The sequence below is a fragment of the Sceloporus occidentalis genome, unplaced genomic scaffold, assembly GCF_023333645.1.
Source record: "Sceloporus occidentalis isolate IW3139 unplaced genomic scaffold, rSceOcc1.0.p SCAF_2, whole genome shotgun sequence".
In the NCBI taxonomy this organism is placed as follows: Eukaryota; Metazoa; Chordata; class Lepidosauria; order Squamata; family Phrynosomatidae; genus Sceloporus; species Sceloporus occidentalis.
In genome coordinates, this window is record NW_028316982.1 from 121,144,106 (window position 1) to 121,167,906 (window position 23,801).

Here is a 23,801-nt window from a genome sequence, read left to right on the forward strand (position 1 = left end):
ACAGCCCTCATTAGTACCGGGATGGGAGACCACCAACAAATACCAGGCACTGTAGGCTATATTTCAGAGGAAGAAACTCACAAAACCAACTGTGAGTATTTCTTCCCTGATAAAATCCCATGCAATTCATAGGGTTGCCACAAGTCCACCGGCAACTTGAAAGCACAGACATTGCATGGATGCATGTTTAGGTTTTCTTTCTAGGTCTTAAGCAGAGATACCACTAGATGGAGCCAGGCAGCTGTAAATCTGATTTATGATTTCCTATGGGAAAACCCTACAAAATTCATCAGGGTGCCCTAAGTCAACGGGGGAAGGAGCCATATGCATGCACACAGACACATTTCATAAAACATACCAGTTACCCCAGTGCTCTCTTTGACTCAGAACCAAAGGGCTGTCTCGTCCCTTCTGTGCAAAATTCTGATGAACTTTGCAGTTCGTTTGACTAGTGCAAATTAAACATAAGGCAGCCTGAGGAGTGCCTGCAAAGTATCTGGACTGAGCTCTTGCCAGCTATACATTTAGGGACATTGTAAGGGAAGAAAAAGAAGCACAGCAGAACAAACTTGAGGAAAGCCAGGCCAGAAAACTACGATGCCTCTAAACCCCTTTGGCACCACCTTTTCTCCCTCCTTCCCTTTTCACCGTGGCTGGGAACTCTGCAGCTCTCCAGGAAGTTTATCACACGGGAGGAATTTCTCTTAATTTTGAATGAAAAGAACGCATTCACATGAATTCGCTAGTTCAGCAAATTTGCGTGAATTCAAATCGTGTTCGAACTGACTCCCCATTGCCTGAAAATAGCTTGCCCTTGCCCGAAATTGCGTGTGAGCACCTCTCACACAATAGCATGAAACCCCATGTGATTGCGTTTGGACTGACTTCCCGTTGCGCGAAATTGCGTGTGGTAGTCTATCACGCAATAACGTGAAACTCCATGATTGCGTTTGTATTCCCATTGGATTATACTTCCAATTTCCCTTGCCTGTTAACATCCCAGCTGTTGTTGGACTCCAATTCCCAACATCCCCCCCCCTTATCTGTTATGCTGCTTGGGGCTGCTGGAAGCTGCATTTAAGTACCATTTGGACACCTCCCCAGTTCCCACCCCCTGCTGTACAGTCCAAAGGGCTCCCCTCTGGGCTCCACAACAAACTCCAACTCCCAGAATCCCATAGCCTTGAGCCAAGGCAATAATTAAAGCAGTGCCAAACTGGGTTATTTCTCCAGTGTGGATGCAGCCTAGGAGTGTTTGGGGGGGCTGTTCTGTGGTCCTGTCCTCCATTGTGTCTTGGTGTGTAGGTGCCTGGTGCCCTTCAGCACTAGGGAGGACCCCTCTGATGATCACTGCCACACACTCACACTTGCAGGGGGCGTGGCCTGGGACCCCCCACGTGACCTGGAGCCCTCCTCCCAGGGTTTATGAATGAAGGAGGAGCACGTGACCACCAACGTCAGGGGACTTCCCAGCAACTGGAGCCTCTCTCTTCCTTCTTCTTCTTCTTCCTGGACCTTGGCTGCTGCTGCTGCTGCTGCTGCACACAATGCCTTTCTTCAGCATCTCCAAGGAAGCGGCCATTGGGACAGCAGTGCTGGGGGTGGCAGTGGCCGCAGGCTTCCTCGCAGGTGAGAAAGAAGGGAAGCAGGCTCCCTGGCTCTCCTTGGGAGCAAAGGAATCAGAGGACAGGCATGCTTTCCAGTTGGCTGCATTGCTTCCCTGTTGCACTTGCACTGAGCCTTTGCAGCTCCTTTGGGACTCACTCACTGGAAGCATTAAAGTGGCAGCAGGAGCTTTCCTAGACTAAAGTCTACTTCCTCAGATGCAGTTGGATATAGTAATAATAATGTAGAGAGAGATCTTGCAGCACCTTTGAGACTTACTGAAAGAAAGAAGGTGGCAGCCTGAGCTTTCCTAGACTAAAGTCTACTTCCTCAGATGCAGTTGGATATAGTGATAATAATGTAGAGAGAGATCTTGCAGCACCTTTGAGACTCACTGAAAGAAAGAAGGTGGCAGCCTGAGCTTTCCTAGACTAAAGTCTACTTCCTCAGATGCAGTTGGATGTAATAATAATAATAATAATGTAGAGAGAGATCTTGCAGCACCTTTGAGACTCACTAAAAAGAAAGAAGATGGCAGCCTGAGCTTTCCTAGAGTAAAGTCTACTTCCTCAGATGCAGTTGGATATAATGATGATGATGTAGAAAGAGATCTTGCAGCACCTTTGAGACTGACTGACTGAAAGAAAGAAAGTGGCAGCAGGAGATTTGCTAGACTGAAGTCTACTTCCTCAGATGCAGTTGGATATAATGGAGATAATAATGTAGAGAGAGATCTTGCAGCACCTTTGAAACTCACTGAAAGAAAGAAAGTGGCAACAGGAGTTTTCCTAGACTAAAGTCTACTTCTTCAGATGTGTTTGGAATATGATAATAATGTAGAGAACGATCTTGTAACACCTTTGAGACTCACTGAAAGAAAGAAGTTGGCGGCAGGAGCATTCCCAGACTTCAGCAAAGTCTAGATACATTTGGACTTTAGGAAGTAGACTGCAGTCTAGGAAAGCTCCTGCTGCCAACTTCTTTCTTCCAGTGAAAGGAGCTACAAGACCTCTTTGCAACTGATTCTGCAGACTAACACAGCTATAGCTTTGTATTTTATTATGTTGTGTGTTACTTGCCATCAAGTCCTGGCAAGGCTGGGGTCAAGGAATCTCTAAAAAAAAACCTGTCTTGCTCCCCAAAACCAGAAAGGCACATCCAGGGCTCCTGTATTTTGGCTGTCTTTGGGGCCTGGGGGGTTTAGCTCTTGGTGCTGAGGAAAGGTTGGGAAAAGGCCCCAGAAATCCTGAAGGAGGCCTGCCTTTGCCTGAACTGGCTGCCCAACTTGTTGCTCTTGAAGAGCGAGCTCTGGGAAACCACCTTGTTTGCTGTCACTTCTTTTGAAATTGTTTTGAATTTTATTGATATTTTAAATGTGAGCCATCTTGGGTACCTCAGGGGAGGAAAGCGGCTTATAAATGAAATAACTAACTACATTGAAAGGAAACTGGAGAAAGTGATGCAAACACACAGAGGCCACCTAGACCCTAGCGTTTCAATAGGTGCCCCATGGTGTGCTGACTGGGGAGAAGGGTTGTATTTTTGTCACTGGCTGTTGTCGTGTTCCTTCAAGTCATTTCTGACTTAGGGCAACCCTAAGGCAAACCTGTCATCATGGAGTTTTCTTTTCTTGACAGGTTTTTTCAGAAGGGGGTTTGCTGAGAGAGAGGGACTTGTCTAAGGTCACCCACTGATTTTCATGGCCGAGCTGGGAATTGAACCCTGGTCTCCAGAGTTGTAGTCCAACACTCAAACCCCTACGCCACACTGGCTTGTTTTTCAGTATCTTGTCCTTGTAGCCCCTTTGAGACTAACTGAAAGAAAGAAGCTGGTAGTATGAGCTCTCCTAGACTTCAGCCTCCTTCTTCAGATGCATCTTGTCCTTTTTGAGAGAATGATGTTTGAATACTGTAGCTTGTATAATTGTATTCTACCATTTTTGCCATCAAGGGTTAGCTGTACCTTGATTTAACTCTGGAGACCAGGGTTCGATTCATGTCTTGAGCATGAAACCCACAGGGTGACTTTGGGCGAGTTGCACTCTCTCAGTCTCAGGGGAAGGCAATGGCAAACACCCTCTGAGTGAAACTGGCCAAGAAATCCCCATGATAGGATCTCCATAAGTCTTGGCTTGAAAGCACATGATACACACCCTTTATAGTGAAGTCATATAGGGGCAGGAATTCCAAGAGGTGCCATTCTGATCCCTTTGCATTGCTGCTTGCACTTCCTGGGCTTCCTGCTGCTTTGCAATAGATAGCTCATTCTAGTGCAGTGGCCTTCTCAAAGAAGAAGGCTTCACAAATGGTTGGACTATATCCCTCCCCATTGGCCATGCTGGCTGAGGCTTCTAGGAACTGAAATCCAACTTCTGAAGGCATGTCAGGCCACCCTTCCCCACTGAATGCTGCAGCTGTAGCCAAAGTGGTTATTAGGTTCATAGTTCATAGTGATCTGATTCCTTGTGGTTGCAACATGGATGGACTTGTGCCAAGGAGCCGGGTAGTAAAACAGGCCTATTTGCCTATACAAGCAAAGGCAAGTGGAGCTCTGCCACAGAAACCCCTGGTGTGCCAGAGAATATTCTCCACTGCAGAGGTGGGCTAGAGAACTAAGGGGCTGCACATAGGTGATGCCACAAAAAATAAAGTGTCCAGGCTGAAAACTAAGGGCCCGTATAGAGAGGCCAAAATAAAGCTGCTTCGGGACACTTTGGGGGTATGCTGTTTAAATGATGCATGCGTCCTAAGAGGCTAGAAGTCACACCAAAGCCACGCTCCACTCTTAAGGACTGGACCACAGCTTTGGCATAGCTTCTGGCCTCTTAGGATGCATGCATCATCAAAACAGCATGCCTTCAAAGTGACCTGAAGCAGCTTTATTTTGGTCTGTCTGTACAGGCCCTAAAGGATGCATTCAGTGGGCTGTGTCAGAAGAAGAAGCTATTAGCCTTTATGTAGAAGGGAAATCAGTATGTGTACACATACGCTGTCCTAAATCCAGCACCATTGTAAGATCTGTTGATTTGTTAGGACAGTGGATCTCAAAGTATGGAGCAGGACCTCTGGGGGAAGGGTGAGAGTTGGTCAAGGGGGGATGCAAGACTTGGAGGTTCTGATCCTTTCTCCTTCCTCTCTTCCCAAACTTTTTTGCCTGTAAAAATTACACATGCATTGAGCTGAATAGGGAATTTACTTAAATGATACTGTTCTAATTTGACTGATTTTTTTTCTTTAAAAAGTTAAAATATAAATATACGTGAATGTGAGAATGAAAATACACACACTCAATAAAATATTTTTATTCATATACTATGTCAAGCGCAGGGCATGTAGATATAAAGGGGGTCCCAAGGGTAAAAGGTTTTTTAATATTTAAAAAAACTATGTTTTTAATATAAATTTGTTAAAGACATATAAAATAACAATATATAATCTTACAATTGATATACGTAACATACAAACATGTAACGTAATTGAAGAAACTTCCTGAACTTCATCCCGATTCTCATTAACTGCTGAAAATCCCAGTCACCTATACTAAATAATGGGTTACAGAGGGGAAAAGTTTGTGTACCTGTGTGTTGAACCTTTGACATTAAAGCGTTTTTTGGAGTGAATAACTAGAACTTGAAGAATCATGTTTAACCTTTGTTAAAGATGCTTAAAGATCTAGTTAAATTGCAGAGAGGCTAGAGTCCCAAAGACCTGTCAGTCATCTGGTAATGGTGGTGAAGAGCCTCAGTCATTCATCCTATGGAGCAGTTGCCTCCTTACCAGACACCAGGTTCTCATATGTAGCTTTGCAGTGTAATATTGAGAGATTGGCATTTTCAGGGCCAACTTTCCTGTTCAGCAGTCTGAGGTGGCTTCCTCTGGCAACTGGTTTTTGATGTTATAGTTTTTTGTGAGTTTTTTGGGCTATGTGGCCATGTTCTAGAAGCGTTTATTCAGGAATAAACTCTTCTAGAACATGGCCACATAGCCTGAAAAATCCACAAAAAGCCATGGATGCCGGCCAAGAAAGCCTTCGACTTCAAATTGTTGGTTCAGTCTTTTGTTGTTGTTAGCATTTATTTATTTTTACACCTTAGGTATGAGTATAGCTTGTGGAATTGTCTATAATGCCTAAAACATAACTACACCTTGGCCATGGAGATTATGCCCACTGATAGGGCTTGGTAGGGCATTTGCTGCTCTGCCATAGGTAACACAAAGGCTTTGTGCTAGCCCTGACTGTGACTCAACCAGCTCCAGAAGTCATCTTGTGCAAATGGATCCCACTGTAGGGGATGCAAGCTGCCTCTTGCTCAGCATTCTCTTTTTGTTTTGTTCTTTTTGCCAAATCAGCCCATGGTTCCATTGCTTTTTTAATATCATTGTACCTTTAAAGTGCAGTCAGTTTCTGCCCAAACATGATGGGGATATGGAAGGCAATTGCTCCTGGCATAGTCCTATTTAGATTTGGTTATTATGAAACATTTCAAAACTACGTATAGGAAAAGTATACTGGTGTGACTGATTAAGACAGAAAGTAATTTTGTTTGATGGATTTATTACTTACATTATTGTTTCTTCTTTTGAAAGGCAGAAGATCCTGCTCAAGGTTTGCCCATGGCACGCTCAAAGGCTCAGGTAGCCTGTTACAGCAGTATGTACTGGATCACTCCTTGCGGGAGCACCCTGCTCTAACCAAACTGAAAATGGTTAGTATGTCTGACTAAAGCTCTTATAAATGTCTTGGCAGAGTCCACTTTGCAATTGCCCCAAACTTTTATTTCCTCTTCCCTCTTTATGGGACGTGGTCTTTTGCACCTCCGATAGAACAAGAACAAACATCCCAAGGTATCAGAAAGGGCTATAGTGTCCATGTGATATTCTTATGCTTGGTTAGAGAAGGGATGGGGGAAGTTTGGCCTGTAGGTCCCCATCTTGCAGCACCTAACCCCACCCCAAGAAAGCTCTCAGACTTCCCCAGATTTTTTTTAGTGGTGAATTTTGGAAGGAACAAAAATTTCTCAAACCCAGCACAATACATAGTGGGTTTGCCATCCTAAATTCCTAAAAGCCAACATGACTGGAAGTAATGCCACTTTGTCATGTTGGCTGCACATTTAACTTATCTAGATTCTTCTTCTAGATTTGGGGTCCATTTTGTTGCAAATAAGAAGATGCTGAGCCATTTGTTGCAAATGGCTTTGGGGCAATTTTCTCCCTCTGACCTTTCAAACGATAGCTTCGAGGACTGATACATTTGTGTCCTTGTGTGTGAACACGATCTAGTTTTCACTGAAGTAGTAAACCTGTTCCTGGACTGTGCTAATTTATACTACATGTGGAGGTTCACATGATCAAATGCTCTGTTCATAACATTGTCTGCCCATAGTATATGAAATGGTGGAAAGAAGTTGTACGGCAGAAATTAGTTGAAAAATAACTTATATTGGCCCTGGAGCATGTAGTGTAACAATGATTCTGAAACATCCTGGACTATGTAGCAAATGTTTTGAGTATACAATATACAGAATTCTTTACCCCTCAAAAATGACACAGTAACTTAAGGGGATATATATCTGGATTTTAAGAGCAGAGTAACATGTAGGCTTTGTTTTCAAGGTTACATCTCAGCGTCATGATGGAAGGATGATGGTGAGCTGTGATGAGGCCCAGCTTATGGCCAACCTGGCAAGGCTGATTAGAGCAAAGAAGGTAATTGAAATTGGTAAGCACATTTGTTTCCATAGTGCTGGGGCCTAAGGAATATCTGTGGGCTCAGTCCTATAATAAGTTGTAGAATTGGTGGGAAAGGGAGGGGATCTTCCATCTAGTGCTGAAGTCCCACTTCTATTCACTTTCCAGTGTCTTCTTTTTTGTGCCTACAGCCTTACATGGTTCCACAGTATTTAAAATGTTTTAATCCTTTTTCACACAGTGAATTAAAGAATATCAACTGCTTCAATTCTTTTAAAGATTATTCTATAATAGGACATCAATTATGTGTTTGGCTCTTTTAAAAACTTCATATTTCAGAATATCTGTCTAAATCTGGCTACAACCTGATGTTATCCAGCCGATGGAGGACAGGAAGATCTGCCCTTCATTCTCCCAGAAATGATTTTCCATTGCTGATCTAAAATATTGCACTGGCTGACATTAGAATAGTGATGAACCTGGCGGCTGTCTTGGCACCATCTGAATAATCCTTAGATCATTCATACCCCATAAGCATATGAGACTGCAATTTCTGGGGCAAATCTGAGATTAATCAGGCCAGACCTTAGGCCAAGTGTGTGGAGGAGTCAATTTTGAAAGAAGAATTTCTGCTGGTACTAAAAGCATCTTCGGCCTTCTGAGCTGCCACAGGTCTTGCAATTGTATAGTGGCTATTACCAGATGGCTTGGTATGTTGGAAGTCCATCATAGGGAAGTACCAAATAGGGAAGTACCAAAAAAGTATACCAAGAGGAGTAAGGCACAGGTTACTAGACCACTCTTAGCTACTTATGGAAAGGGCATGATAGGGCGAAATGAAGAGGCAGTGTTGAAGACAGGATTCTATCTATTTGAAAATATCACTTGTGTGCAAGCTGCAGCCTTCATGTTACAGTCCAGACCTTCCTTGCCAGGACCACCACTTGTGTGCTAGCTGCAGCCTTCATAAGGCCAGACCTTCCTTGCTAGGACCACCAAGGGTGCATCTACACCGTAGAAATAATGCAATTTGACATCACTTTAACTTCCATAGCTCCATCTGGGCACAGTGCAAGGTGTTGGTAATCATCTTTAAAGCTCTATATGGCTTAGGTCTAGCTTACTTAAGGGAACATCTCCTTCCATACAATCCATCCCACACTCTCAGGTCCTCTGGGACAAATTTACTACAGCCAAAGAAGACCAGGCTTGCTGTGGTTACCCAGAGGACCTTTTCATCGGCTGCTCCTAAACTTTGAAATGACCTACCAGATTATATCTGTAACATAACATCTCTTGAGGCCATTAAAAAAGCCATTAAGATGGATTTTTCTGGTGGGCATTCCCGGACTGATACGAGCCCTCTCCACTGTCCCACAACTATGCCTCCTTGACTCTGCCTAAAATTGCCTCATTGTAATGGGGATTAATTCTATTGTGATTTTAATAATTGACTTGTTATCTTGATGTATTTTAAATTACAGGTTAGGGACTGTGTTATTATTTTACTCTGTTTTATTTTAATTGTAAGCTGCCCCAATCCTCAGGGAACAGGTGGGCTATAAATAAATTATTATTATTATTATTATTATTATTATTATTATTATCCTACAGAATCCTCAGATTTGTAGTTTTGTGAGGCAGAGAAGGCTAAAGACCTTGAAAACTAAGGATCCACAGGATAGAGCTACAGCACATAAAGTGGTGACAAACTGCACTATTTCTACAGTGTAGATATATTCCCGGTAGCAGTGGTGCAAACTTCTAGTGTCCCCAACCAAAGTCATCAGAGTACTGTTGTTGATGGACCACAAAGCAGTAGGGATAAGGAAATGGGCTAGCAGTGTAGCCACATATGTTTCTTTGCAACATTAAAGTGGCCCGCTGCCATCCCTGCCTCTTTGTAATCTTCTGTGCTTCTGTAGCCCAGAGACACTGAATCTAAGGAAGGTGGCTTCTGCAAAGAGAAGCAGTGGGCTTTTAAGGAGGAAAAGGGGTTTTAAAAAACCTGGGAGTCTGGTTTAAGATTTATTTATTTTTTCCAAGAGCCTCTCTTATTTGAGAAGGACATAAGCAACATTAATTGTATCACTAAGGATGGGATCTAAACATTTAGCGAACTCTGTATCACAGACTTTGGAACTAAATTAATACTTTTATTTTGTAATAGGTGTTTTTACAGGGTACAATACTTTAAACATGGCTTTGATCATACCAGATGATGGCAAAGTTGTTGCCTGTGACATTAATGAAGACACTGCCAAACTTGGAAGACCATTTTGGAAAGAGGTAACTTGCAATATACCAATAATGTTAAGTATTCCTGTGAACTGATGGCAGTGAAACTACACATGCTAAGGGGGACCTGCAGTGTGCCCCACTTGGCTTTTTAAATTTTGAAGTGAGTGAGGTAGAAACTTTCATGGAATGGAATAATAAAGTTAGTCATACTTGGAATAGGCTTACTAAAGGCAGCAAAACCCCATTCTTCATATTGGTGTCTACTTTTCAATAGATGTGGGTTTCACTGCTTAACTCAGTCACTTCCTTGAAACTGTTACTAGCTCTGTAAGTAACAGTGATCGAAAGGCAGCTTAGTTCATGTTCTGAAATGTGTTTGGCCACTAATTTTGCAGTGCATGTTTTAGGATAGAAAAGTGTTTTTACACTTTATCAGGCAATCTTTATCCCTAACAAATGAGGCGGAGGCCCATTACCGAACAGTGTGATTCTGCTAGCCTGAGTGCTGTAGCACTAGTGAAACCTAGACTGATCTAGACAGAGTTTGGAATGTTGGGTTTTTAAATGAATTCAATAATGTTAAAGTCTAAAATTGCAAAATCAGTATCATAAGCATTAATGCTTGAATCATTATCATGTATATCATTGCATTAGTATTAATTAACTCATTGATCAAAATGTTAGTGTGGGGCCAGATCATGAGATTTAGAGAACAGCATGGAAGTCATCACTTCTTAGAGGAACCCAACAACAAGTTTATTGATTAGTCAGCTGACCATATCAATGGAATACAAAATACAGTTACAAAATACAATATATAAAATACAAGATAAAAAACAAGATAAAAAATATCAAAATATCTGCGTACATACAGAGATAGAACTGGATCACCCTTAAAACCAAGAGGAACTCATTTTGTTATTGGTTCCTTCAGAAGGGTTCTTTTTGTCCTTTTACAGTTGCCATCCTCTGACCTGGATTCCCCCCCACCCCAATGTACATCACAAAAGTTATAGTAAGATTATTGCCTTATTTTTGGAATGGTTGGAGTCTCAACATGTCAGGGAGGTGTCAGGTTGGGAGAGTCTTTCCAAAAAGCATGGGGTCTCATAACTTCCTCAGTTCAGTTTTTTACTCATCTGCATCTCTTTTTCTATTTCCATCCTTGAAAAATGGACATTTCACTAATTCACTTGTCTCCACAATCCCTTACTGGCATGCATGAACAGCAAAACAGCCACTTCACCAGCTACCCACAGCTTGTTAAAACATAAACCTATAAGCTTGGCCACCAAAATGGAAAATCATAAGAAAAGTGGTAGCTAGGGAAAGAAAGTTATACTTGGAAACATTTTGTAAGATGTTTTCAAGATAGTCACTAGAAGATTCAGAATGTTTTGTCTACTTTTGGAAGGCTTATCTGACTAGGTTGTTTCATTTTACAAGTTCATGCTGCTAGTTTGGATAAAATGTTTGCTGGAACATGTTCCACTACTCTACATTTGTGTGGTCCAGTAACCTATCCCTAATATTTCCATGTTATCCCTGACTCTAGCACCAATTTTTTTTGCTAATGAAGTCATACCCAAGAACACACTTACTTTGTTAACTGAAGTATACCTATATTGTGCTCTAAGCTTCAACCTTCCTAAATCTCAAGTGACCAGAACACAATTGGTAAAAACCAAATTGGGAGGAGTGGAGAGAGACAGTGGGAGAATCCAGGAGTGAAGGAAATGGGGGAGAGTTTTGCCTAACAAAAGAAATGATTTAATTATTCAAGGGCTTATCAATGTGTGAGTAACACACTAAACAATTGCAAAAGAGTTACAGCTGACTCAAATAATATAATAATAATTTTATACTATTCAATAAGAAAATCAATGTGGTGTAGTGGTTTGGTTGTTCAGCTAGGATGCACAAATCCCTGCTTGGCCATGGAAACCCACTGGGTGACTTTGGGCAAGTCACACTCTCTCAGCCACAGAGGAAGACAAAGACAAATCCTCTCTGAACAAATCTTGCTAAGAAAACCTGATGATAGGATCCCCTTAGAGTTACTATTACTCAGAAACAAAGTGTCAGCCAGCAACAATATTATATATACAGGGATATATAATAGAAACCAGCTCAGAATATAACCAGTAGAGGATGAAAAGACTCTGTTCAGTCCCCCCCACACACAAAAAAAACCTCCAAATGCCATCCTTCCGTATAGTCCCATTTTAAAATATTCTTTTCATTTAATTTATATTAAATTAAGGGCTCATGGGGCTGGGGACTCTTACCTTTTAGGATCTGAAAGGGTTTTTAAATTTTGTACTATATATTGTTTTAGCTATTTTGTTCTAACTTAAATTGTCAGCTGCTTTGGGTCCCATAGTGGGAGTAAAGTGGAATATAAATTAAGTACCGTATATTCCGGCATATAAGATGACTGGGCGTATAAGATGACCCCCAACTTTACAACTTAAAATAGAGTGGGATATATTCACCGTATAAGACCACCCCTCTCTTCCATGATAAGTCAAAAAGGAGCTGAAGGCACACAACAACAACAGCAGCAGCAGCGACAGAGGAGAAAGAGGGGGGAGGAAAAAAAGGAGAAGGAGAAAAGAAAAGGAGGGGAAGAGAAGGGAGACTCCACTACACTCTGAGAAAGGAGTGCGTTCCACGTTTGAAATAACAGCATACACAACATTATTTCACCCGCCTCAACAATTCCTCCCGCCCTTCCTCTTGGTGCATCTACTCTTTAGAATTAATGCAGTTTGACGCCACTTTAAGAGCCGCTGCTCCATCCTATTGGAATCCTAGGATTTGTAGTTTTATAAGGTCTTTTGCCTTCTCTGCCCAAAGAATGCGGGGGGGGGGGCTGCTCCAAACTACAAATCCCAGGGATTCTGTATGGATGGAGCCACAGCAGTTCAAGTGGCTCCTATTGGAATCAAAGCCCAGGAAGCTTTCTGCCAAATCGAAACGTGTTAGGCTGCAACTGCAGTGCAGAAATAATCCAGTTTGACATCGCTTTGACTGCCCTGGCTCAGTGCTATGGAATCCTGGGAATTCTGGTTTTGTGAGACATTTAACCTTCTCTCTCAGCAAACTTTGGTGTGACAACAAACTACAATTCCCAGGATTTCATAGCACTGAGCCATGGCAGTTAAAACAATATGAAACTGGATTGTCTCTGGAGTGAAGATGCAGCCTGAGTTGGTTCCAAGGCACACTGCAGAAATAATCCAGTTTGAGACTGCTTTAACTGCCCTGGCTCAGTGCTAGGGAACCTTGGGAATGATAGTTTTGTGAGACATTGAGTGTTCTCTATCAGAAAGAGCTCTGGTGCCACAACAAACTACAATTCCCAGGATTCCCTAGCACTGAGCCAGGAGAATTGAAGTGGTCACAAACTGGATTATTTCTGCAGTGTGTTTTGGACCTTGGTTATTAAAAATGCTCAAGGTCCAATCCATACTGCAGAAATAATCCAGTTTGAGACCGCTTTAGCTGCCCTGGCTCAGTGCTAGGGAACCCTGGGAATTGTAGTTTTGTGAGAAAGAGCTCTGGTGCCACAATGAACTACAATTCCCATGCATCTGAGGAAGTATGCTTAAGTCTAGGAAAACTGCCAACTTTTCTTTCAGTGAGTCTCAAAGGTGCTACAAGAGCTATCTATCATCATCACCATTACTGTTATCATTGTTAAATCCAAATGCACCTGCAGAATTGGCAACACTGATATACTGTAGACTCATTCTCTGGGGCTGGGATCTGGAAGCGTGGAGGCAATTCCCTTGAAAAACCAGGGAATCCTGGGAATTGTAGTTTGTGAGGCTGGGGAGGGTGACCACTGTCATCTCTCTGATTAGCTGTTAGTGTGACTCCATCCAAACAGGGTTGATTGCTCTGTAGCCAGCCTCGCTCTCAGGCTGGAGCCGAAATGGGCAAGTCACCAAATCTGCCCTGAAATAGAGCCAGGCACCGCTCGGAAAAGGAGGACAGGAGGGGAAGGGAGGGGAGGGAGCAAGGAAGGAAGAGAAGAAAAGGAAGAAAAAGAGAAGGAAGGAGGGAGGGAGAGAAAGAAAGAAAGAAGGAGGGGAAAAGAAAGGGAGGGAAGGAAGGAAGGAAGGGGAAAAAGCAAAGGAGGGAAGGAACGGAGGAGGACGCTCCTTTGCCTTTGACAGAAGGCTTCCCTGCTGAGGGCTCTCTTTAGGTCCCAGAGGCTTTCTGGTGTACAAGACAGCCCCCAACTTTGGGGAAGGTTTCCTGGGCTAAAAAGTCGTCTAGTACGCCGGAAAATACGGTAAGAGTCCTGACCACTTGTGTGCCTGGCTCTCCTGCTAAGTAAACAAATCACTTGCCCCCCACCAGCCCTTCCATTCTGAGACCCACTCTTTTCCTTCTTTTCCATTCTTTTTACTTCTTTCCTAAACTTAGATGTTCTACTTCACAAACCCAACTCTTCTGCTCTGATTTAGGCCCCAACCCCCCCCCCCCCCCGCTTCTTTTCTCCTCTCTGTTTTCCCCAAAAAAGTTCCATAGATTATCCTGCCTTACAAAAGAGCTGCATTGACAAGTTTCCTCCAATTCTAATATTTCTTTTGTGGAGGCAACAGGCCTTCATAGGATAATCTATGGGACTTCTTTGTGGAATTCTGACAAGTGATTCACAAAGAGGCTGAACAGACAGGCCAGGAAAGTACAGGCTTGGCTCATATTTTGCTGGCTGAAGTGCTAACCTGGATCAGTCCCTATGCCACAGACCTGGTACGCCACATGCTTCTTACCTCCATCTGTTGATGTCCCTAGTGATTGCCACATAGATCCCCATTGCTACCTCTGATGCAGAAATGAAGTTCCTGGCTGCACCCAGGTGTCCATTTCCACATCAGAGGTAGTGACAGGATCTACTTACTAGCAGCATTGACAGAAAGAGGAAAGGGTGTGTGCAGGGCCAGCTGATCTAACTGGTTTGCCATGGAATCCACGAAACTCTGCAGCAAGTGAGGGTCAATTTGACCAGTGCTGAGGCTCTTTTACCCCAGCAATGGGTGAGATCCACCAGATCTGTGTCCAATCTGCCAAGATTCAGCCTAGTCCTGGCCCCAAGATTTTGGGCTGCATTGTCCAAATAGAGCAGCACGAGGTCACTGAGAACACAGGCCTTTTGGCCCATGCGGACAGCCCCTAAAGCATATTTTTAACTTTAGCATTAATTGGAGAATCAGGAAAGTTAGATGGAGTCATTAGAAACATTTTTCAAATTAACTAATAAATTAATTCCAAACCCTGATCTAGACTGCGTAGCACTGCAGAAAGTTTTTCCTTACACAGCCTAAAAGCACTGTGTTGGAATATGTATTGGAGTTCTCCTGAACACAGGGGCAATAAAGGTTATACAAACATCCAGTACAAAGTATCTTGCCCAAGAGAGCAATGTGGTCTATTAGCAAATGTATGTGCTACTTCTTGCACAACTGGAAAATGCCACAACATTCTGCCTGTGCACTCTTTTCTCTGCTAGTAGTGCATTAGATTTAGGCTTCCTTACCTTTATTCAAGGTACTGTTTCTGTTTTAGTCTTATGTACCATGTCCATTCCTTCAAAAATTAAGCACTTTAAAATCCTATTAACATCAATGGAAAAGACTGAGACAGTTGCTTAACCCATCTGTTACAATCAGTGGGGTTTTCTAAGTGCTTAACTTTGGTAGGATCACATCTGTAGTCTGGGCATTCATAACACAATGTATTTTTACCACAAACAGTTAAAAAAATTCCCTTTTTCTCATAGTATAGCTGCTCTTAGGGTGTTTGCTACTGTGGCATTGGACGGCATGTAATTTTGCATGATTTTCTGTGAAAATCTTCCATATTTGTTTTATAATTTGAAGATGACATTACCATGCTATTTCACAGTACAGCAGAAGGCTCCAACTAAGTCTCTAGGTTGCTACTGATTTTTTTTTTTAAATGCTCATATAACACAAAGTCTTTCCTTTTACTATGTAGCATTTTTATTTTATTATAAGTAAAAGGCCAGATAGAACATTAACTAACTGCCATTATTTGCCATTTGCACTGGCATCTGAGAATCTGGCTTCCCTTTTTCAGAATGCTGTGCTTTAGCAACCATCCATGACGTGATTTTAGAAATGTGTAGTTTTTGGCACTCTGTCTAAGACTACATAAGATACCAGTAGGACAACAGTGAAGGAAGTGTGTTGTGGGTTTGTCCCTAAACCACTGGGCCACTTTGCTTTTTACTCTATTGAATGTGAATTTCACATGCAGGAGCACTCACTTTAGCCCATGCATTTGGGAAAGTTTGTCTATAATGACCTGCCTGGTCACTTTTGGCAAATGTGGATGTTTACAAAAGCATAGGTTAGCTTTTGTGATCTAGTGGCTCTCGAGAGTGGTGATTTAACATTTCGGAAAGTGTATGTCTTCCTGATAGTCAAATTCACAGGCCAGATGAAGACTCCTTCAATTTTGATTTAATCAAAACAAATAATACCCTCCTCTGTCCAGACATAACAGAGGTTTTATATGGAAAGATAAACTTTTGTCCAGCTTCTCATCTGAAAATAGACATCTCTTTACTCTTTAAGGTGGCTTTGACAGAGAATAATGGTGTGTTGTGTTGTTGTTTTTTGTTTTGTTTTTTTCCAGGCAGGAGTGGAGCATAAAATTGACCTTAGGATAAAACCAGCTATCCAGACACTTGGTAGGTACATATGCATGAAAACTAGGCTGTAATTTAAAAGAAATAAAAATGAGAGTGGCCTCCCTAGTCTAAAGTTGAGCTGAAAAGCAGCTGGGATTGTGGCACAAAACTCTTGGAGCAGTAAAACAAAACCACTTCTCATAGGTGGCACAAATGGAGTAAAATGCTCACTTCCTTTTAGGTGAGGTCTGAACAACATCCTTAGATATTGATTAAATTTACTAGATGCAGTTTGCTATTTTTATAGAATTAAATTTAGTTTTTGCTTAATTTGCTAGAGAACCTCTGGCTGGCTAGAATATCAGTACTTTGACTTTTGGTCAAAATGGCAACTCTTCCCTAAAACAGGATTGAGGTTCAGTGACATCCTGTATTGCATTAATGGATTCCTAAACTAGTATTACAGCTCCAAAATTGCTCCATACTCATTAATCCTATGTATTCATGATTGTGGTACTATTGCCACAATCATAAATGTCTCCTCACACCTATGTTAATATCCAACAATCTCTCCAGGCAATGAAGGTCTATTCTGTTGGTGCACCAGAATGATGTTTCCAGCTTGTCCTCCAGTGAGTGAAGCTGTGGCAATAAGAAAGAGGGCATCTGCCACATTTCCTCTTTGCAGCCCCATTCACTGGCGGAAAGGGGTCAGAAACAACATCCTGTTGTGCCTTGATCGCTACCAGGACAGACTTCCATTGCTTAGAGTGGCTACTGGCTGTTAAGGTAGTTTGGGGGGACTAGGGCCAGGAGATGCTACTTACTTACACATTCATAACTAAGTAGGCAGTGTAAGGTATATGGACCATTGAGTGTTTGGTACAAAGTGCCTTAGCTGTACCATGAGAACAGAGCCCTTGGTATACATGGCTTTTAGGGGTGTAAAGAATGTTTGCAATTTTTCTTGTTTAGAAAGCCCATAAAGTGTCAGCCACCACAAGATTTTTCACCCCTTCACAGCAGCAAAAATACCAGTGCTTTTTGAGATTTTTGTTTACATTGGCTTTTGCATGCACACACAAAAATTGCACAAAAGACCTTATTTGTTTAAAAAAATGTATTTGTGCAAAAAAAAAAAAAAGAAGAAGAAGTTCATAACACTTTCCCAAAGGGCTGCAAAACTGCCCCCTCAAAAGAAATCTACATTGGAAAATGTGCAGAAATTTGAAGTCACGCCCAGGATGGGAGAAGGGCCTTGACATTTGTCATCCTTCCATGTTGAGATGAAGTTAGCAAAAATAGTAACATGTGCCTTTACTCTTCCATCAAACAAGCATCTGTTGATTGTTGAGTTTTCTACAAACTCAAACTCGGGGCCTGAAATGGCAGGATGTGATTTTGCACATGCACACACACACACGCAGTTCTGTATGGAATATTGTTAGTACTTGTATGATTGTGCACGCTAAGCAGAACCCTGCATGTCTTTTATTTGTTGATTTAATATGGTGCTATCCAAGTACTTGCCTTTTCATAAAAAAGAGAGAATAGTTTCCTGTTCCAAGTTGAGCAACCAGAAGAGAAATCACTGTATAGTCTTCGTGTGTACTTGAGAATAGTTCCAGTAGGGCATGGGAATTAAGCAATTATTCGAAAGGGGGGGGGGGGAGGTGAGTTTAAGTCAGACTAAAGAGTCAACTAGTCCAAGGGTAGACAAACTCTGTGGGTTATGAAACCAATTTTCTGGTCCTATGACCCTTTTGGGGGGGGGGGGGGGTCTTTGACTTGGAACCAAAAGTGACTAGAGAAGAAAAGTTGGGAACTCTTTAAAAAACTTTCTGCTGTTTTCCTTTAAATGATTTTTTAAAATGAATCTGTGTGTGAAGGTGCTCATTGTTTTAGATGGGAATTAAACTTCCTAGAGATGCAGTTCTCAGAGGGCATTTTGGGGGCATGACTCCAATTTGGAGATGGTACCATTCTCCCCTCAAGATCTCTCTCTCCACACTCCTACAAGAGAAGGAAACAGATCGTATGTCAGGAGATTGTCTTATGTAAGAGGGGTCTTTTCAGTATGCCTAAAAAAGAAAAAAGGCTGCCTTTTAAAAAGAAATAAACAGGTACTGCAACCTTATACCAAATCTCTCATCTAGCTGAGGATTTTCTACACTGATTAGCAGCAGCCTTTCTTTTGTCTAGCTAGAGATGCAAGAGACTGAATTGCAAAACATATGCTCTGGTGCTGAAATAATAGCCCTTCCTCTTATGTGTGCATGATGCATCTGTGATGCACAGGTTCTGAGAGAATTTGTTCACTACAATAAAGATTACTGTCATTGGTCCGTAGTAATCTGTTGCAAAAATATATTGGCACTTTGTCTTCTTTACCTTTGTCTTTGCCTTATATATTTGCCTGGGAAATTGGTCTTGTGGTGGACCGCCCTGCTCCTGAGCTCACTAAATATCTGTATAAGGATAGGGCCCACATGGCAGAAGCCCAGCACATTTGGTCTGTTTTAGCAACATAGTGGGGCTCTTCAGTTTGATCTGGCATTGATTCCATGTATTAGGCTTGCCTAGATTCAGCTTCCATACACACAGGATGCAGTATGACATTTAGGATGCCAGTGTTGAGCAGTTTGGGGGATCAAGTGGATACTACATGGTAAAAAAGGAGCATTTGACTAACTTTGGTAGGCTGTTTTTTACAAGTAAAGCCATATGTCTATAGAGCCTGTGTTTTTGAGACCTCCAGTTCCCTTCTTCTCCTTGTATCATAGCTGCATGTGGAGAACAACTGTATATTTTCTCAACATAAAAATCTCTCTCTGGCTCAGCTAGTACAGAGAAACTAAGCAGAAGCAAATCTTTTCATTTTCAGATTTAACCCTTGTTACCCTTTTAATGCCTAGATGACCTTTTGGCAAATGGTGAAGCTGGAACCTTTGATTTTGCTTTCATTGATGCTGACAAAGGAGGTTACAATGACTACTATGAAAAATGTCTACAGCTTATTAGAAAAGGGGGAATAATCGCTATTGACAATGTAAGTACTTACAGATATAAATTTTGTTGCACCTTAGAACCTAACAGGTTTTTTTAGCACATTTTTTGTGGACTGCAGCCTTTTTTGTCCAATGCATGAAGTTACCTTTGGTTGACTTAATAGAAAGAGATACATAAATAAATGTGCAATAGATGGGTCAAAAAGCAATGAAATAGGAGATAATAGTTCATTTAATAGACTTTTCACCAAGCTTTTTCCTTAGCTCCACCAAATACAACACTGTATCTTTGACCAAATAAAGAGTAATTTCTGAAGTTAACACACTGGTTTAATCTCATGGAGCAAGCAGAATATTGTTGCAGCTACTGTATGGATCCCCAGCAGAACATTAAAGACTAGCATTGGGATCTCTTAACATTTTGGGCCCATTGGAATGTTTGGTAGTTGTTGTAGCTGTGGAGCATGGCTAGCCACAAAGGTCAAGAAAGCTGCCTAATAAAGTAAGTTCAAGGCAGAGCCTGAGCCACATGGCACATCAAAATATTGTTTTTGCAGAAGGCAAACTAGTGAGGTCTTGAGATACCTAACTGGGACAAAATGGACTAAAAGACAGAGCTTGGGATTGCACCTCTGAATACAAACACCACTTCTGTTAACCCACAGGTTTTTCCCCGGAAAAACATCACAGAGGAGGCAAAACAATTGCAACAAACCTTCCCTAAATAAATTCCTCTAATATTATTTCCATAAATTAATTCCCATCTTAACTCTCAGCTAATGCAATTCAGGACCAGCCCACCATGCTCCCGGCATCTCTTCCTCCCTAGTCATCACCACCCAAGCACAGACCCTCTCTCTTCTCAGTTTGTCCATCATCAAACCATCTCTTAGGTCATGTGTATTATGGGAAAGAATCTCCCATACTGGGGGCAGTGGGGTGGGTGATACCATCTCTTCTCCAAGCTCACTTCTGTTAGAGGGGAAGAGGAAGGGAACACAGGTTACACACAGTCCTACCTATACGCTGAATGAAAATGACTGTGGAAGGAAGCAAGATGGTAAGAGTGAAATCCTTAGAATATTGATAGGAAGGGAGTAATTTGGTGTTAGTTTGAAGAGAGGCACTCTTGTGTGTATTATTATTATCATTATTATCATCTTCTTTAAGTACATTCTCTGTTCTTTTATTTGTTGTTTATTATATATATATTGTTTATATAGCTGTATTTATAAATCTTGTATGTAGTTGGATTTCTTATAGCTGTACTTTTAAATATTCTTTCATGTTACCCCATTCTTTTTAAAAATTTTGCAGAGGTACATTTCTTAATAATTGCGTTAATTTGTCATTTCCCGAGTATTGAAATCTTGAACTATTTCAATGTCTTCATTGTCTGCTTTAAAGTTATGTAAATCATCTGTGGACATTATGTTTGTTTTCTTAATGTCCAGCTATAAACTTGCCTTTGCACTTTCTTCCTTGGCTTTCTTAGGTAGTTATTCCAAATCTTTGCTATTTTCTGCTAGTATTATGGTGTCATCTGCATATCAAATGGTTGATATTCCTTCCTCCAGTTTTCATGACTTCTCACTATGAGCCTAATCTTGCTTTATGTATGATATGTTCAACATACCAGTTAGACGGGATGATAAGCTGCAGCCTTTCCTGACCCCTTTGCCATTTGGAAGCCATTCCAATTCTCTGTATTTTTTCCTAACAGTATCTTCTTATCCTGAGTACAGGTTACACATCAGGACAATCAAATGTTGTAGCACACCCATTTCTTTTAAGAATGATCAGCGATTTTTCATGAAAACAAAGGTTTTGCTATAATCTATAAAGCACATGCTGATTTTCTTCTGAAATTTTTTGGTGTGCACCATTATCCAATTTATGTTTACAATATGATTCCTAAAGCCTCTTCCTTTCCTGAACCCAGCTTGGACAACTAGCATTTCTTGGTCCATATATAGTAAAAGACATTGTATAATTTTGAGCATCTCTTTGATTGCATGAGAAGTTAATGTAGTCATCCTGTAGTTACTGCAGCCCCTGGTATACCCTTTTGGGGGGATTGGAATGTATATTGAGCATTTTCAATCTGTGGGCCATTGTTTTGTTTTCCATATTTGCTGACAGATTTTAGTTAGAACTAGAGCAGGTTCTGACTCTGTAGCTTGAAGCAGTTCTATTGGCATGTCATCAATATGTTTGCCTATTTAATTGTAGAGAATAATGAAGGGTGCAGCCCTGTGTGAAGAAGAGGAGGAGGAGGAGGAGGGGGAGGGAGGGAGAGACACACAGAGAGAGAAACAACACATATCTATGTGAAAGTAAACCTTGAATCAGCGGAAGTTACCATACTTCTGTTTCAACACATTCAGGGTTTTGCTGCAGGTAATCTTGATTTGTCAAAGTTTAGACTATACAGTTTGAGGAGGTTTTGGGAGGAACAGCCACACAGTTTGCTTCAGATCTGGTAGTACAGGTTCATACCGCAACTGCACATGCAGATTAACATAATGATAATTGAAAGTGTGTTTCTCTCTGCTCTGACTATCTCTCTCTATATCATTTTAACAGGTTTTGTTTTCAGGGAAAGTACTTAACTCAAGAAAATATGGTGGTGTCATCCAGAGCATGCATGAGCTGAATGAAAAGATCTTCCATGATCCACGAGTGACCATCAGCATGCTCTCAATAGCGGATGGGGTAACATTAGCATTTAAGCTCTAGTGGAGAAAGAGATGAAGAAGATTGCAGACTGACCCCTGAAGTATGCCAACACCTACCCCAACTTAGTGAGGATAATGTCTGAGAAATACAGGATGCTGTATATTTTGATTTTGCATCCAAAAAAATTTCTCTAAGCTAGAAATCATGCTATAAATATAGGAGGGGGAAATGGTCAATTCAGTTAATTTTGTAAGTGTTAACAGTCATGACTAGCAAACTGTCTAGTATGTTCTCAATATAAAATTCAGCTCAGATTTTCATGAATTGTGAATGTTTTTGTTCTTTTACTGACAGTTTGTCTTGCTTACCACCCCAGCAAAGTAGGTATGTAAAAACTGCCCACACTTGTACTTAAATGAGAAGGATTGGTATATGAAGTGGCTGACAGTGACAAAGTGGGTGTATTTAGGCATTAAAACCATCTGAGTGTGTTTGTTCATCTATCACATACACATATCCTGTCTCTACTGTGTTCTAGTGGGTGTGCCTGACTCTTCCTCTCTCCTTTATCCTCATCACAACCACGTACAGTAGGTCAGGCTGAGAATATTGGGCCTGAGGCCACCTAGTGAATTCTGTGGCTCAGTGGGGACTAGGACCTGGATTTCACAAGTCCCAAGCCAACACTTTAACAAACAGCAAACAGAATATAAATTGGTACCCTTTTAGTCTTTAAGGGATGCTGGTGATAAGCAAGATAAACCTCAGTAATGTCGATGTCCTGGTACCAGTGCAACTATTTAGAAAAGTACTACTCAAAAGTGATGGTCCATGGATCACAAAAAGTGAGCCATCAGCTGCCAATCAGTGGCAACTTTGGCTGGGACATTTATAGCCAAGAGTGATCCTAGTTAGTTGCTAGTGTTACTGGTCCCGCATGTCACATCCCCTGAGTATCAGTGCTCCAAGAGGGCCTGCAACTCTACAAGTAGTTATTCAACGTCCATGAGGAAAGAGCTGAAGTCTCTGCAATCCCAGCATATAAGTGCCAATGGTTCAATCCATGGTCCCTCAGCACCGTCTTTAGGAGTCAGTCTTCCATCACTCCTCACTGACTGCCAACTTGAAGAACCTATACAGAAGGATATCATAGCTGATGGTCTCAGAAGCTGCTGAGTAGTCCAAGAGAATCCATATGGTCCCTTTCCCTGCAGGCCATTCAAGAAAGCCTCTGTCCCAAAACCAGACCTGAGGACCAATTGCAATGGATTTAAACTACTGTGAAGTCCCTGAATGTAATTCAGTTTCTTAAAGATATGTCTTTACAAACGCAGCCACAAAAAGCAATTGCATGTCTTTCTAATCCGTTTGTTACTTTTGCACTGGCTCAGTTGATTGTCCAAACATGTGGCTGTTATGTTCTAACATGTGAACATCTGATAAAATGAAAGGCTTAATCTACAAGCAGAATTTTAGGAGGAAGAAATAAACAGTCATAAAGGGCAGAAAAAAGAGGAATTAATGTACAATTCTGAACAAGGTATTTATCTTCCTCTACTGTATGGATGAGTACATAACTAGCTATTCCAATTTTTATTCCTATTATTGCAAACATAAATATTGCTAATAACTCATGGGTTTTGTTCCCTGCATTACTTTTTAGAGACTGATTTAAGTTCATGGAAAAGCAAACATTTATCTTTTCTTATTGTTCATATTACTCTCTTGAGTTCCAAGTAAATTGTGCCTACTTATATTTTATGATTTTTAGATAATTAAAATATTTTATGAAGGCAACTAAAAATCTTCCCCTGAGTTAGCAGCACGATTATTGATTGACTAGCACTCTGCTGCAAGAGGGAAAAATCATTCTTTAAAGCTTCATAATTTTTCTCCCACTGATATGCT

At 41.3% G+C, this 23,801-nt stretch overlaps 1 protein-coding gene across 1 annotated transcript; it reads left to right on the plus strand.

Annotated features, from left to right (window-relative positions):
* Positions 1–1,525: 1,525 nt before the first annotated feature.
* Positions 1,526–23,587, plus strand: COMTD1 (catechol-O-methyltransferase domain containing 1). Its single transcript, XM_089510729.1, has 7 exons — positions 1,526–1,629; positions 6,192–6,310; positions 7,221–7,326; positions 9,466–9,584; positions 16,212–16,266; positions 19,122–19,255; positions 21,801–23,587. Exons 1-7 carry the CDS (start codon positions 1,548–1,550, stop codon positions 21,951–21,953), a joined length of 768 nt encoding a protein of 255 aa, XP_089366855.1. The 5' UTR covers positions 1,526–1,547; the 3' UTR covers positions 21,954–23,587.
* Positions 23,588–23,801: the final 214 nt, after the last annotated feature.